General features: G+C 44.3%; 1 protein-coding gene across 4 annotated transcripts in view; it reads left to right on the top strand.

Annotated features, from left to right (window-relative positions):
* Nucleotides 1–16,476, top strand: part of tasora (transcription activation suppressor a) — a 39,160-nt gene extending 22,684 nt beyond the window's left edge. For 2 of the 4 annotated variants that reach the window (XM_044210455.1, XM_044210463.1), the window contains exons 20-28: nt 347–859; nt 2,051–3,486; nt 3,837–3,959; nt 7,026–7,185; nt 7,502–7,610; nt 8,258–8,436; nt 9,479–9,628; nt 10,408–11,221; nt 14,302–16,476. In XM_044210455.1, coding sequence (XP_044066390.1) covers nt 347–859; nt 2,051–3,486; nt 3,837–3,959; nt 7,026–7,185; nt 7,502–7,610; nt 8,258–8,436; nt 9,479–9,628; nt 10,408–11,221; nt 14,302–14,878 — 4,061 coding nt within the window. In that variant the 3' untranslated portion in view covers nt 14,879–16,476. The remainder of the gene's footprint in view (nt 1–346; nt 860–2,050; nt 3,487–3,836; nt 3,960–7,025; nt 7,186–7,501; nt 7,611–8,257; nt 8,437–9,478; nt 9,629–10,407; nt 11,222–14,301) is intronic. The other 2 variants (XM_044210473.1, XM_044210482.1) reach the window with 2 other exon arrangements.
* The last annotated feature ends 505 nt before the right edge of the window (nt 16,477–16,981 follow it).

Raw genomic sequence — 16,981 nt, forward strand, 5'->3', positions numbered from 1 at the left:
GAAAATAAAAATAAGACAAAAGAGAGAAACAAAGGAAAAGGTTACTCACTGGTTTCTTTAAGACACAGCAAATATGCATTTTGCACTAAAACCTTTTCCAGAGCAGCTTATTACTCTGCCCAGCGCTCAGGATTAAGGCAACAAGCATCAGATCACAATGTAACTGTATGATATGAAATACAAGTCTTTTAATTGTTTGGTGAAATTTAGTATGCAAAATATTTTGCTATACTACTAGTGGCTTGCAATGCTGGTTTTGAAGGACCTGGTCCTGACCAGACAGCAGAGTCACAGGAGTGACAAGAATGAAATGAAAGTTGAAGTTAACTGTAAACTCTTTCTGCAGGTCTGTGTTCAGAGAGGTACACCCAGAGAGATAGAAACATCCCTCAGGACCCTCGCTTCCAGCACCTCACCACGGCAACAAGCATCACCACAACAACCAAACCTCCCAGGAAGAGCCCCACCTCGTCTCCTGAGCCCAGCCTTCCTCCCTCCCCATTCCAGTGCCCATCTCCCGAGCCTAGTCCTCCTCCCTCCCCCTCCCAATGCCCATCACCTGACCCCAGCCCTCCCCCTTCACCCTCCCAATGCCCGTCTCCAGAGCCTAGTCCTCCCCCTTCCCCGTCTCAATGCCCGTCCCCGGAGCCCAGCCCTCCCCCCTCTCCCTCCCAATGCCCATCTCCACAGCCCAGCCCTACCCCATCTCATTCCCTCTGCCCCTTTCATCAGCTCAGCCATCCCCTCTCTCCCTCCTGGTGCCAGTCCCCGGAGCCTAATGAGCTCAGCCCCTTTAACAAGGACCACAGTGGTGCTAACGAGGAGCAGTTAGCCCCCACAGCCTCCATGGAGTTTGCAGGTAACCTCAGCCACACTGAGTTACTCTCAGGGTCTACTTGTTGCATCTGTTCAAGTTTTAGACTGTAATGCCAGTTTTTACTGCCATGTCATGGATATTAGTCATTTCACAGTTTGGAACTTCAACATTTGAAAATTGGTCAAATTTTATTTCCTGCTGCAGTATTTGCTAAAGCCTGGCTGTGAGAAAGTAGACGTGGAGCTGAGGTCACATTTCAATGTTTTTTGGCCTTTAGCTTTTTCAGTGCTAAATTGATTTGATGTTATAATGTAGATTAGCGTTATGTGATTAGTGCAAATCTTACAGCCACTATTTGCTTTAGTTTTGCTTGTTATATAAGTTAAGCTCTTAAGCTTCACTATGTGATGTATGTGCATACAAAAGTTAATGGTCGATTCAGGTGTTCTGGGGCACCAGTTGTGGAATGGTTTTTGTGTTTACTGCTAATGAGTGACATTACATTTAACTGAACATAAACATAAATATTTAACAAGATAGATGACAAGTTATAGGGAAAAGCCAACGTAAAGTGTCTCTAGAACAGCTTTTTTTTTTTTTAAATATCAAATTATATGTACCGTCACTTTATTGTTCAGGTCCCAATCTTTAGTGTTCACTGCAGCAGGTCTTGCCTATTTCTAGAGAAAATACAGTAATTCTGTCCTCTAGACCAAATAAATCTGTGATATTGCCTCGTACTCCACACAATGTCACGTCCACTCTGATCTGAACCAGGCTCGTCCTATCAAGACATATAAAAACAGAGATCACCACTTGTCATTGTGGAGTTCTGTTTGATTCTTCCTGACCATCACAGACGGTGTAAATCCAGGTTCTACATACTGTCTCTGGAGGTCAGAATTCATAGAACTGGAGTTACATATGTAACTCTCTTTTGGAAATGTAATTTGAAAACAGATCAAGAGCGTGTGACTGACAGTTTGGTCGCAGTTACACATGTGTGAAACAAGCTGTTACGCCGCATCTGCATTTGTTATATTTCTTCACTTATTTATTCAGGTTTTTCCTTTAATTCATCAGCTCTCCGTATGTATTTTAATGGGAAGTGCTTTCACTTCACATATTAAGCTTATTATTCAAATTAGGCCCAGACCACATTCTGCATCCGGAGTTTCTTTACTCCGTATTCATCTATTGTGTTTCCAGTCTAACATAATCTGCCTCCTGCAGGAATGTCTAAGGACAGAGAAGCGAAACCTCAGTGGAAAGAAAAGAAGAATGAGGAGCCATCCATTTCTGTATCCATCCAGCCATCTATCCCTCCAGCTTCAGAGAGGAGGACAAACCCCTCACCACCAGCCACTGAGCGAGAGAAGGAAGATGACGAGGGGAAAACAGGGGAGGTGAAAGAGGTAGAGGCAGAACCTTTAGAGGAGGAAAAGGAAACACAGCCAGTTGAGAGAGTGCAAAAGCGAGGGGAAGAAGAAGCAGACGAGGGTAATCAAGATGAGGACATGGTGGACATGAAACATGTGGTAGCTAGTGATAAGGAGCAAAAAGGAGAAGTGAAGGAACTGGTAGGTAGCTCTTTTTTTTCTCCGTCTGTCTCCTCACCTCCTTCTCGCCCGCTCAGAGATATTGACAAAATTGTGGACAAACACGTGGGCGACTTCTCCTCTGAGATACAGCTCCTCCTGCAGGAGGAGAGCATTCATTACAACTTCCCACAGTCCCCTCACTCCACTTCAAACACAGAATTCACAGCACTTCAACACACACTCCCACACCCCCCCATATCTCAGCCCATATCAAAGTTTTCACAGTATGTGTCTTTCTACAATCCCTGCCCCCCTGTCCAGGACTATGTTAACTCACTACAGGACAGCATTGACAGCATGCTAACAGAGTTTGATGACAGGTGGCCGAGCCATAAGCCTGTCACCAACCGGACTAATGCTGATGCTGCATTGGCTAGCAGAGTTAGTGCTTTTGTGTCCAGCATCCGAGCAGCTAATGCTAAAACAGGCAGAGATGATGATGGTCTCTGTGGTGAACTGACAGCTGCTGATGCCGGTGCTTCAGTCAGTCAAACTCCTGCACTCTTCAGAGGAAGTGAAGTGTGGCAGCCAAATACAATCACTAAACAGTTTCCTGATGCTACAAACAACAGGAATCCCCCAACTTCTAATGTCACTTTATCTGTTACTACATCTGCGTCTGGTTCTGTCAACAAGCCTACCAGCACTGCCGTCCTCCATCCTTCTCCTAACAAGTCCCCACAGTCCCACTGGAAACCACAGCAAAGCCACACTTTAGAGGTTGATAGAACAGTCACTCATAACATCAGACAAACACAGGACAACACCACTTCCGGGACTATACATTGTATCACTAGAGTAGAAGGTGGGAGTAGTACAAACTATGAGGTGACTTTGCCAGGGTTCAGCGGTGTCTCTGAGCCGGTCTCCAGTCCGGCCTCTGTCTCCGTCCCGAGGCCCGGCACAGGTCCGGCTCCCCCGGCCACAGCCCTGAGCTCCCTGATTAGCCAGCTGCAGCCAGAGGTGTTCAACAGCCTGGTGGAGATCATCAAAGACGTCAAGAGAAACTCCCTGCAGTTCTACCTCCACAGCACCGAGCCAGAGGACCAGGTCTATGAAGACGTCAAGGTAACCTCAAGGGCAGCATAGTTCACGCTGCATGAATAATACGGGCAAATAGATGAGCATGGATGCTTAAATACATACAAACCTATGTTAATAATTTAGTTCTTAGAGTTAATCAATCCATCAATGAATGTGAAGGATTGATGACTTTAATTAGAAGATTCTGGTCAAAATTCTGAAAAAGTACATTAAGTGATTTTTAAAAGTTAGAAATTGAATGAAGGGATCAGTCCAAACTGGAATGTAATGGCAGAGATTCATAAAAACTATTTGACCTCTAGTTTTGCTTTGATCAAGTAGCTCTTGAAAAATAAGGTGTCATCCCATATTGATGTAGTACTCTTATGTTGCAGGAACACCTGATGAAGCAGGGTAACGTGGAGCAGAGTCCTGTGGCTTTTCTGAACCAAGAAAACTCTGACAACAGACTGCTGGTCATCATTAAGAACAAAGACATAGCTGGACACGTACACAAGGTACTAATGAATAATCAGTTACTTACTTTCTTTTTGTCCTTACTACTAGTAACGGTAAACAAGGTGGACGTGACTTCCTGGCATTAACCTAGTGGTCTCTGCAGGTTAACCACTCTGTCAGTCTACTGTATATTTCAGTTTTACAGGTCTACAGAGGGTTCAGTAAAATCTGTGTTATTTGGTGTTTGTCAACCTTCCTCTGACTTGGCAGGTGGACTGCACTTTATTTCCCCTCTAAGACTGGATTTGAGGCGATCCAACCTTTTTTTTTTTTTTTTTTTTTTTTAGCATCTTTTTCTTTGTGCTGGCTTTCTCACTAGCTGCACCAGCTGTCATTGATATTAGTTCCTCAGGTTGCCAGATGTTCAAATTGTGTCCAGCGGTCAGTCCCAGGTAGCTGTCACGCCACAAACCTTTAAACAGACCTTTGTGGTTAGTTTGGTTTGATACGCTCCAGAAGTAGCGTTGACCTTCTCACAGCAGAGTGGAGACGAGACCCTGCCCGATGTGTATATTGACTAACTGACTTGTGCCCCTCTGGGACCTTCATAAACCATTGATGTCTGGAAATGTGCAGGAGCCTCCAGACAAACAGGTTTTCTCTGTTGTGATAGTAGCAGAAAATGAGAGTGCAATCTATTGTTGCCCCATAGCTGATTTGACTATTTTGTGCATGTTCCAGAGGCTTTAACCACACCTGGCACGTCATAACTTCACCTGCTGTTAACGGGTCAACGCCCTGCTGTTCTGAGCAATGCAAATGCCTCTGGAGGAAATCCCCTCAGAGTGAACACGCTGCATGTTCTGCATTCAGCAGTACATGAAATCTACTTTGTTGAGTGTTAAAGTTTTACCTGTGTTTTTTTTATTTATTTGGTAACCACAATGAAATATGGACCACATAAAGTTATTTTGGTTTTCACTTAGTTTCGCTTTTATGATGCCCCCTCTCCCCTTTGCACCATTTTTTCCCCTCTTCCTCTCTCTCCCTCTCTTATTTCTTTCTCTGCTATTTTCTAACTCAGTTGTGAGGCTTTATTTATGTTTTGGGAGGATAAATAGAGAGAGAGATCGCACCTGTAACAAAACATGCACGGACATAAACCTGCAAGTAGACTGCAGACCGGGTGTCTTAGCTGCCTTCACAGTGTGCATACTGATACCATACTGGTGTGTGAAGAGGGCAGTTTTGCACACCAGGTGTGTATTGATCCCCGAGGGGAAACTCTTTCGTTACAGCTGCTCATTATCACGTCACTGCACACAGGAATAGAAGTACTAGCAAATCAAAATATAATACACTATAATACAGCTAAGATAAATTAAGTACAAAGTAGATATAAGCTAAAATAACTTAAGTACAAAGGTTGTTCAGTATAGTATGGTATAATACAATGTAATAATATAAGTAATAAGTAATAGTGCAATAATGAGTACTTTCAAGGTAAGTGTAGCAGATTAATCAAATTATTAGAGGTGGATATTCCACAGCAGTAATATAAGTATTAATACATATCAATAAACAGGGAATATTAAACAGAAACAGAGTATATGGCACAGCAATATTGAACAGAGAATATTGCACAATATTTTAAGAATTGCAGAGATGTTAATGATCAATGTCCTGTTTAATGACCTAGGGTCAAACAGACTAACCATTAGAGGGAGGAGTGAAAGAGTTTGATGGCCACAGGCAGGAATGACTTCCTGTGGCGCTCTGTGGTGCTTTTTGGGGGGGATGAGTCTTTCGCTGAAGGTGCTCCTTTGTTTGACCAGCACGTCATGGAGTGGGTGGGAGACACTGTCCAAGATGGCATGTAGTTTGGCCAGCATCCTCCTCTCTGACACCACCGATTGAGAGTCCAGCTCCACCCCCACAATGTCACTGGCCTTACGGATCAGTTTGTTGAGCCTGTTAGCGTCCGCTAGCCTCAACCTGCTGCCCCAGCATGCAACAGCATACAGGATAGCACTGGCCACCACAGACTCATAAAACATCCTCAGCATTGTCCGGCAGATGTTGAAGGACCTCAGCCTCCTCAGAAAATAGAGGCGGCTCTGGCCCTTCCTGTAAACAGCTTGAGTGTTCTTGGTCCAGTCCAGTTTATTGTCCATGTGTACTCCCAGGTACTTGTAATCCTCTACAATGTCCACACTGACCCCCTGGATGGAAACCGGGTCGCTGGTGCCTTGGCCCTCCGTAGATCCACAACCAGCTCCTTAGACTTTGTTGCATTGAGCTGCAGATGGTTCTGCTCACACCATGAGACAAAGTTACCCACCACAGCCCTGTACTCCGTCTCATCACCACCGCTGATACATCCCACCACAGCAGAGTCATCAGAAAACTTCTGAAGGTGGCAGGACTCTGTGTGGTAGCTGAAGTCTGTGGTGTAGATGGTGAAGAGGAAGGGAGAGAGGACAGTCCCCTGAGGGGCCCCAGTGTTGCTGACCACGCTGTCCGACACACAGTGCTGCAGGCGCACGTGCTGTGGTCTGCCAGTCAGGTAGTCCACAATCCAGGACACGAGGGGGGCTTCCACCTGCATCACTGCCAGCTTCTCACCCAGCAGGGCAGGCCAGATGGTGTTGAAAGCACTGGAGAAGTCAAAATACACGATCCTCACCGTGCTTGCCGGCTTGTCCAGGTGGGTGTAGATGTGGTTCAGCAGGAAGATGATTGCGTCCTCAACTCCCACCCGGGGCTGGTAGGCAAACTGAAAGGGGTCCAGGAGGGGTCTGACCATGGGCCACAGCTGTTCCAGCACCAGTCTCTCCAGGGTCTTCATTATGTGGGAGGTTAGTGCCACCAGTCTGTAGTGGAGACTGGGAGCCACTGGGACGCGGCGTCTTCGGCACAGAAACGTTATGATCCGGGATATCCTGGTGAAGCCACGTCTCTGAGAAGCACATCAAACTTTTTTTTTCTTTTCTGTTCATCATTAACCAAATTATTCATCTATTCTTCATGCTGGACAGATACAGAGAGTGGTTTACTGGATGATAAATAGCTAAACTAAAACAGGACTAACAGGAGGTGTGTTTATGTGTTTGGGTACTTATCAGATCCCGGGTTTGATGTCTCTGAAGCGACACCCCTCTGTGGTGTTTGTGGGAATCGATACACTGGACGACATCAGGAACAACAGCTACAACGAGCTTTTTGTTTCTGGAGGCTGCATCGTTTCGGACGAGTTAGTCCTCAATCCAGACTTCATCACTCATGGTAGGTCAGGGATTAGAATCCAACAGCAGTATCCAACAAAATGTAGTTTTAGATCATTGTAATGGAAAAACACCTTCTTTTTATTTTTGCTCTTACTAGTCTCATACTAGTTCCACTTAACGGATAATATTGAGAATCTTATTTTCAAGAAATACACAAGATTTATTTTGTCATAGTGAAAAATATTGTATTATTGTGCTAAAAATATTTTGGGAATATTTGAATCAGTCTTTCTGTGACACATGCATCACTGGAAGTGACCTTTTTTGTGTTTCAACTGAACTGATATGTTGATTAATGAGATGTTGTTCTGCAGATCGACTGGCTGCACTGCTGATGTTCCTGGAACAGCACAGTTCTCCAGACAGTGTCTGGAGGTGGAAGGTTCACTGCAAAACCCACAAGAAATTAAAAGAACAAGCCAGGTACTGATTCTGTGCCATGCAGTCAGCCAGTTAGCTGCACCAGAGCCCGTTTTTTTAGCCTTTACATTTTGGCACATCTACACCATTAAAAGTCATGTTGAATTAGCCACTAGCAAGTTTATGTTTGCATTATAACCATGGACACCTTTTAACTGGATTACTTCGATACTGAGGACTTCCAAGTGGATTTATTGCTATTGTTTTCCTCAGTGGACAATGTAGACACTGATATACAATGTCACACTGAATCCAGCAGTGTGTGTGTGTGTGTGTGTGTGTGTGTGTGTGTGTGTGTGTGTGTGTGTGTGCGTGCAGATGCAAGCTGCGTGCGTGCGTGTGTGCATGCGTAATGTCTGTGTGTTCCCCACACGTCTCAGTCAGTTATGACTGAGACAAAGGGTTACAGCCCCACACAGTCAAAGCTAAAGATCTCCCAAAACATGGAGAATTAATTAATTGGAAAGTTTGAGTTTTAGTCTTGGTCACTATACTGTTTACCCAACTGTTAGAGGAAGCACAGTTAACATACTCTCTACTACATCCTGCAGATCATGGGCTCTGACTTGCGGCTGAAAGTGCAGACTGTTTTGAAATACAGACAAGAAAGTAGGTTTTTAAACGTGTTTGTACATTTGTTTGGTTGTCAGGTTCAGGAGAGATGCAGCCAACCTACTGGACGTACTGTCAGCCTATCAGAAGCGGCAGATCGTTGAGTTCCTCCCCTACCATCACTGCGACATGAACAACCATCAGTCACCTGACCTGGACTGTCTTAAGGAGCTCCAGGCCCGATACACACAATACCGACACACAGTCTTCCTGACTGGTATGTACATGTCAGGAGCACTGGCACTCCAGTAGGGATACCCTGAACACGTTTTTTTCCGCCGATACCGATTGCCGATCGTCTATGAGCCATATCAGCTGATTTTTATTTTTATTTATTTTTTTTTTAACAAAGTGATTTAAAAAGTCCTTGAAATTCAAATGAACCTCGCTGTCTTATATTTATACTAAAGTTTTGTTTATCAAGTCATTATAATTAAATTGCTCAGAACCAGAAATCGCTCAGCTTTTTCTTTTTTAAATTCTGATACATCACCGACTCTCCCTCTCTGATTTGTCACCCTCTGACTCGTCACCGGCTCTCCCTCTCCTTTCTTCCTCACCTTGATGAGCCAGTTACCGAAAACTAAATATGCCAGGGAAGTGTAAATTTAATCTAGCATGGCTGGAAATTGAGCAATTGGCTTTTGACTGCTCGGTTTTATACCAACTGCTGACTCCTGACTCCTCTTAACCAGCTGGTTGGGGCCGCAAGTGATCAACAACTGCTAGGCTAAAAACAAAGGCTTACCTAGTCTGTTGCAGACCACATTTTGGCCTTTGTCGTGGCTCAATAACTGACATCCATAGAAACGTTTTATCTCAACTAATATCCTATATGTTATGATCCACTAAAGTTAGACACAGTACGAGATGAATAAATCTCTATCTTTTCGTTAGCTTTGCCGCCATCTTGACTGGAAAGGAGCCTGCTGGATGTCGCTGTTATGCGTCTGCGTGCTCGCCATATTGGAGAGATCACGATCCGCTAGTAAACAAATACAATGTGCGTCCTCGAATGGTTTTCGCGATTGGCGACTAGAAAGCATTAATCCCAATCTCCCGATTGCATATTTTTACTGAATATCGGCCTATAACGATCAGCGTCTGATCGATCTGAGTATCCCTACACTCGAGGGTGTTTATCAATACCGGTGACTCAGCAGTGATTACCTGATTAGCTGCTGAGATTTGAAAACCTAATTTTACCACCTGAACTGTAGTATTGATGTTACTTGTTTTATTTTTGTTTTTCTACTCAGATCATAATTTTGAGAAGTTCCCTGCATACTCCAGTGGTGGCATCATTGTGGCGAGTATTGAAGGAATTCTGCACGACTTCACCAGACTGGTCGGTTACCATGACATCAAGGACAAGCAGCCAATCCTAGATGACATGCTTGCTCCCAAACGTCAGTTATGGCAAATATAAAATATAAAAATCCTGTTAAAAAAATAAATTGCTTGAATTATGTTGCATGACCGTTGAACTTCATAAACCTCGACTTTCACATGTGACCTGAGGGGTGTACTACGAAGCAAGATTAGTGTTTTAGCCAGCTATGTTGAGCCTAAAGCCTGAGTTTTCAGTGTCACAAAGGTGGCTCTCTTTTACCCTGATTAGATCACCATGGCAACTCATGCTGAACACACAACCTGCTCCGGAGGAGGATATGTTCAGAGGTTCAGCTTAAATCAGCTGTAAAAAGCACCACTCTTTCACTAATCCTTTTCCTGAGGAAATTCTGACTGAGCGATTATAGATTCTCAGCTGAGGGAATACATTATATATGCAAGCTTGTTGAGTCGTACATTAGTAATGCCACCAAACGAAGCTGTGAAGTTACAGTAGGCCTATCGCAAACTGTATGCATCGCGTTAGTAGTACCCCCCAAGACTTGTAAACAGACTTTAATGTGTGAAATCTTCACACTTCCCCTTTAAGTAGCATAACTGTGATTGTGGACTAAAATATTCTTTAAGAAAACTTTTTTAAAATCCCTGTCAGTCTTTTGAAAAGTATGCAATGGCAAATACATTTCTTTATTTTAAATAGCTGGGGTTACAAAAAAAATTCAGACCTTAAATTGGGGTCCAAAGCCAAAAAAGATGGGAACCTCTGGTCTGGATCCTCCTACTGTTTTCTATTGTCTCGCCATGTGTTCTGCTCAGTGCTGTCCTCTGTCTTCAGGTCTCGGGAGGCAGCTGAGTCATAGTGACTCTGTGTTGGGCTCTGAACCCTCACCCTCTATCTTCCCAGAGCACATCCATCCCCTCTCCTCGAGTGACCAACCCCAACATCTCCTCCAGCAGTCCGTCTCCAGCCTCCCCCCTCTCTCCCACCTCTCTGACCAACTCGTCCCAGATGCCTCCTGTAAGGAAGGTGTGCCGCACCATTCAGGCACAGACTTTGAGGTTCTTCGATTCGCCATCTCACAGTTACGGGCTGAGCGTCAGGCTCAGCAGCTGCAGCAGCAGCAGGCAGAGTTGAGCATTAATCCCATCAAAGGCTTCCTTCCCAATCCCATTTGTACAGGTAGCCGTCACACCACCCCTCTTTTAGGTCAAGGAGGTCCTTCTGAGTCGGTCCAGCTCACTCCTGGCAAGAAAGCAGTGGCAGCCACTCTGGAGTTAATTCACTCAGCACTGCAGCTGGAGCTGGGGGAGGAGGAGAGGAGGGAGGACGGAGCAGAGACTCCCACAGAGGGACAGAGGAAAGGAGGAAGTCGAGGAGGAGGTGAGCCTGGAGATCAGAGAGATGGTACACCAGTAAGAGTGGAAAACTGGGGTCCCAGTAATAGCGACACGTCTACCCCTTCGTCCAATCAAAACACAGCTGCAGTGACAGGACCAAGTAACCAGATAGACTCAGCCAGTGATGGGAGAGGGAAAGCAGCTCAACAAGGAGAACCTGCATTTCTCAAAGCAGCTAAACATGGTGCAGCTAAACATGGTGCAGCCTCCTCCAGTGCCACAGCTTGTCCTGTAGAGGGCGACAGATCAAGGTTAGTAAATAGTAAACCATTTCTGCCTTTTGTCTACAGTTCAGTTTGTTTTATGATGGAATCTGCAACATTTAAATGGGTGAACAAGTCCCTGGGCAGGTCGGTGTATTTGTCATCCTGAAATATGGTTTGTGCTGGTTCACGTAGGCACTGCGGGACGCACTGCAAGTACATAACTTCTCAGTCAGTGTGACTGGCCCTGAACTGCTTTTAGTCTTAATACACAGATTACTCCATATAAGCAGTGGGAGAATTTTCATTGAATTAAGTTGGATTGTGTTGGAAATTTTAAGGAGAAAATTCTCAGTAAGATTGCTTTTATACTTGCTTTTAACTATGCGTTTGTGTGTACATTATGGATACCTTATGTATTCTGTGTTGGTTGTGCACCTCCTCAGAAATTAACAATACACGTCAGCAAGATACAACCAAGCACGTGAAGCAGACAGAACAAACCATTACAACAAACTGTTGGTGGAAAGTTTTGATACGAAATATATGATAACGTACCATCTGATGGTGCCACTGCATCATTAACAGTTAACAGTTAACATTAACAGGTTTAGTAACCTCGAGTGTCGCCTTGTGTAGTTTAGTTTTGTGCAGAATCAGAAGTTCTCAAGGAAGATATTCTGGTGTTGTTTAGGGATGATTTAGCCCTGACCCTCCATTTTTAATCATCCAGGTACACAAAGTATGTGAACAATGTCTCAAAAAATCTGCTGAATCCCTCATCTCTCTCTCTGACAAGATAGTGATATGTTGTTAATAACAAAGAACATTTCTTGTTCAAATGGAATAATTTGGTATGCAGTGATAACTGAAACTGATCAATTTTTTTGGGGAGGTTGCTGGCAGCAATACATTGTTGTACATCGCAGCAGCATGACTACAAGTACATGTAGTTATAATCAAGTGTATAAGCACTAACAGTCACCTGTAATAAAGAAAAAACTAACATTACAGCATCAAGACCGTAAGAGACTGCAGACTGCATTTTTCACGCAAAAGATTGTTGTAGAAGGTATTTTAATCTCCTTATTTCCTCATGTTCTCTTTTTTATGCATCTGCTGCGGATTGGTGCACACCAGTTTTTTCTGTTTGTGCTTGGTGCTTATATACGTATGTCTCTGCTGCTTTTGCAAATACGATACCAAAGTTTTGATACCAAGACAGTACTTTTTTGAAAACTTCACAAAACAATACAAAGTTCTATGTCGTATAGGCTTCGCCCTCTAAGGCCATCGTTAGTGGGTTCATCCCTCGCTCGCGCAGCACTGAAGACTTTTAGTCCACGCCCACTTACTACTTGGCTCCCATTTTTCTTTGTGGGATCGCGGCATGGCAGGCGATGAGTCACTGCAATTTCTGGTTGCATCCCTGACACAGTGAGGTGGGAGCTTGTGGACACGTTCGGGTGAACTACCTGAAGACGTTGTCGGAACAGGTGGAAACTATTAGTAGGCACGTAGCCTGGACCCAGCCATGTTGAAAATGCTCTTATGAACCAAATGTTTTGCAATAAAACAAACCAACATCCTCTAAAGAGCAGATTTCTTTAGAAAAAACAGTCTGCCTGTGACTCGATTCAGCTGTAGCTGTCCCATACAACCAGAGGTTTCACCCACACACGTTTTTTCTAACATAGTGTGTGATTATGAGCTTCAGTGTGTGTGTGAGTGAGAGAGGAAGCTCCAGAGAGGAAGCTGCGTTACAGACTGTGAAGTTGTTAACACACCTGTAATGTTTAGGCTTCACAATAAATTGTGAGTGAACCCTCCCACTCCCTCCCTGTGCATCATCTATCTGGGAGTGGAATTAGACTCAGTCAGCAGAGAGCGGAGGCGCTGAGCACACTTCTCCGCCAGGTTGCACTTCGCAATGTTGTGACAGCTCTCTCGGTCATGCAGCCAGCTGCTGGGCACGATGTCGGCAGGTCAGTGGTGCTTCCCCTTGGCCTCCTTCATGAGACGGCCGCAGAGGTGATTCATTTGTCTTCTTGGTCTTCCCCCTGCTCGTTAATTTGTTTCTATCTGCAGGATGTGTCGTTTTTCTGTTCTTCACTCTGTGTTTTGTCAGAGTGCTTTTTATTTATGGTGCTTTAACTGTGCGCTCTCCCTCATGCCTCGCCGCGCATGGAGAGCTGTTTACTCTCCTACTCTGCTCTATGCTGGACTGTTACAGTGCGTAACCATCGTCTCCGCTTCTCACAGCAGCAGGTTTAATGTTGTTTTTCCCAGTTCATTCCTTCATGGTGAATATCAGGTATTGTACTGTCGCTGTGCCATCTGTGCGCTTATGATGTGCTTTGATGTGCCATTGCGCTGTGACGCATTGTATGGACTGGTTATTGATTTCTGATGTGTGTTTGTGCTTGCGGGTACCGGACGGACCCAGTGGAGCATGGACCACATCCTGCTTCGCCTTATCCTTATCCCACTAGCTACAGCCTTAGAGGGCGAAGCCTCTACGACATATAACGTTGACGTTACGTGCCGTAACTCCAGATTCTAGGAGTATAGGTGCAGCCCTCTAAGCTGTGGGCCCCACTCGTTCCTTTTAACTAGCTGAAGAAAAAGCTGTTTTTGGGAGCTGGTTGTCCGGTCTCAGCTTAACTTATAAGGGATGGGGCCCACATAGTAAGTGGGTGTGGACTAAAAGTCTGCAGTGCTGCACAAGCAAGGGATGAGCTCACTAGCGATAGCCTTAGAGGGCTGCGCCTATACTCATAGAATCTGGAGTTACGGTATGTAACCAACAATCTCAAATGCAAAATGTTGTGTGAATACACACAGCTGTACAAGAACTATAAAACTCTGAATTTGGCAAATTATGATTTGAGTCAGGAACTGTCAAAGAATAAGTAAACTATCATAAATTATGAGCAGATATTCAATGTCAGCTTTCAGTAGATAAGTTTTTGGTACTCAGACACATTTCACTCACACTGCCAGAAAAGTATTGAGACTTAATACCCAGCCCTACACTGTGATAGACATATTGACTGTTGCTGTTGCTTTCATGATGTCTCTCTTGCAGTTTGTCTGTATGTTGCTGCTGAACCTCTTCTTGTTTGTAGAGACACACAGTCAGGCCAACAACAGCCAATAAGAGGAGAGGGAGCACCACCTGGCAACAGCACTGTGGGAACTGCCAGTGGCACCAAGGTAACAGGAAGTATCACCATGGTAACAGACCAGGAAGATAACCTAAATCCTGCTCTGCCCCGTCTACAACAGATCCAACAGCCCCAACATCATCTGCAGCAACTGAACAACCAGCAGCAGCAACTAAATGAGCGACAGCAGCTCCAGCAAGGTCCGTCACACCTACAACAACCACCTCACAGCCAGCAGCAGCGTGGCGCCGGCCTCCTGCAGCCCCCCCACCTGCCTCGACTCCCCAACCAGCCTTTCTCTCGGGGCCCCTTGCTTGGGCCCCTGACTGCCCTGGGAGGTGGCCTCCTGGGGCCCACGCCTGTCTGGCCAGGTGGCCTCGGCCCTGCAGGTGCTGCTGCCGCGCTGGTCTGGGGCTTCCAACAGGCTGGCAGGGACTTCACTGGTCATAGACTGCTGGGGGGGTTACACAACCCTGCAGGTCAGGGCAGCAACAGATACAGAGGGGGGCAACGAGGAGGAGGCTTTAACGGGATGTAGAGAGTCCGTTTAACTACACCAGCTGATTATCCCAGGTAACAAGTTCCCCACTAACCTCCACACACCTGCTGCGGACCATGCAGCAGGTTTAAGAAGAGGAAGAAAACCAAAAACTACCACCCCTGTTACCAGAATCTCATTCTAGTCAAATGCAGAGGTTGAAACACTCACATCTCAGGTGCACAGGTGCACTGAAGAAAGAGGGCAGAAGGAGACAGCACTCTGTATGCAGCTCCCAAGGTTCATTATTTGTCATCACAAAATAAGGGTGATGTCTAACCCTGATCCAGGACCGTCATAGTACATATCAGGGTCTCCAAGAATCTGGACATTTCAGTCTCTCGGGTTTATAAAATTGGTTACAGTAAGAATGTTGAAAATACAAACTCGTCTCTTTTTTCGGTTAGGGTTAAGGGTTATTTTTGCATTTATCTGATATTGACTGTAGAGATACATTTTTGAAAAGGGGACCGTCCTAATTTGTATTGACTTTAATTTAATATATATATATATATAATTTAAGAGACCTTTCTTAGTTCTAGTAAATTGTGTTTTTAGTTACTCTGCACCCACCTGATATCACTTCCCCCACCTTTTAAAGTCAGAAGAAGATTATCTACCATTGTTTGACTTGGTATTTTCAATATTCTCTGTCCTCTGAGTGACTGAAACGTCCAGGAGATGGAGATCCAGGACTGTGATATGTAGTGTGACAGTCCTGGATCAGGGCTTGGTGATGTTCCCGGCCACATGTTCTTCATCAGACGACCAGACACTGAAACACTGTGTCACTCTCTGATGAAACTAGATAAAACCTTGTAGTAACCCTTGTGTAGTGTGCAGTGTGTGAATTAAAATAAGTCAATGTACCTGCTTACACAGCAGAAATCAGCTGCTGTAGAGTTTGGCTAGAATACAAACCTGCAGCCTGCTGAGTCTCGGATTGGAAACCTACCATTTACTACCTACTGTAACCACTACCTGCTGACCTGTTAGTACTGAAGAAGTCAGAAAAAACTCTGAAGGAAAAGGCCATATCTCTCCCTTTGGATATTAAGAGTTTTTTTTTTAAATAACAGAGTTTCTTTGCCATGTTTTGCAAAGTTTTATTTAATCTCACTCAGCAAAACAAACTGAAAGAGATCAACCTGGCATGTACATGAGCTCTTTAATCAAGAGCATTGACTAAAATGTTAAAAAGCTCTGGTGGATCCCAGTTCCCGGAACCCTCGAGGATGTTTTCTACAGTGAGAAAACATGAGGTATTTATTCGTTCTCTTTGCATCATGGGAGACACCGAGATGCACCCTGGGTCTTAAAGTGGAAACTGAGACTATGGAAGAACTTAAGAAAAAAACCTGTAAAGGAATAAGATGGACAGACTGCCTTACACGTCTTCCAGCGGACACTCTTTATGTCTTGTAAAAAAACAGTTTTTTGTACTGAATGTTTGGTTTGTTACCCTGGGAACTGTTTGTGTTTAATGTTGTATGTACAATAGGAAGTGACTCTGTAACAGACTGGTTTTAACTTAAGTCATATTTTTATGTTTTTTTACATCAGAGATTTTTTGTATTAAAACTTGCCTGCGTAAACCAGCCAGTTTCCCTGACCTCAGATTGAGAAACTGCAAGATGGTAACGAGAAATCATTGTGCAGGCAGTGCACTGGGGAGGTTAAGTCTCAGTTTGAGGTCTTTATGGGCCCACTTGGTTCCTAGAAACTGAGACCTGATAGGGACTCACATTGGGTCGGGTCTAATTGAATTGTAAATGTACATATGTTGGATTCAGTAAGGATTTCCACCGGTACCAGTGTATCTTTATTTCATCGTTTACCGTCATCTCAAATATACGGAGCCCCCGAAACCCTGACAGATTAAAAAAAATAAATAAATAAAAATAAATATATTGTTTGCACAAGATGATATAGAGCCTATAAAAAGTATTCACTCCCTTTGGAAGTTCTTATTGTTTTACAACATTTAATCAAAGTCAGTGGTGGAAGAAGTACTCAGAGTGAAGTAAAAGTAGTAATACCACAGTGTAAAAATACTCTGTTACAAGTAAAAGCCATGCATTCAAAATGTTAAGTAAAAGTATT

Source organism: Siniperca chuatsi, linkage group LG2 (assembly GCF_020085105.1).
Source record: "Siniperca chuatsi isolate FFG_IHB_CAS linkage group LG2, ASM2008510v1, whole genome shotgun sequence".
NCBI lineage: Eukaryota > Metazoa > Chordata > Actinopteri > Centrarchiformes > Sinipercidae > Siniperca > Siniperca chuatsi.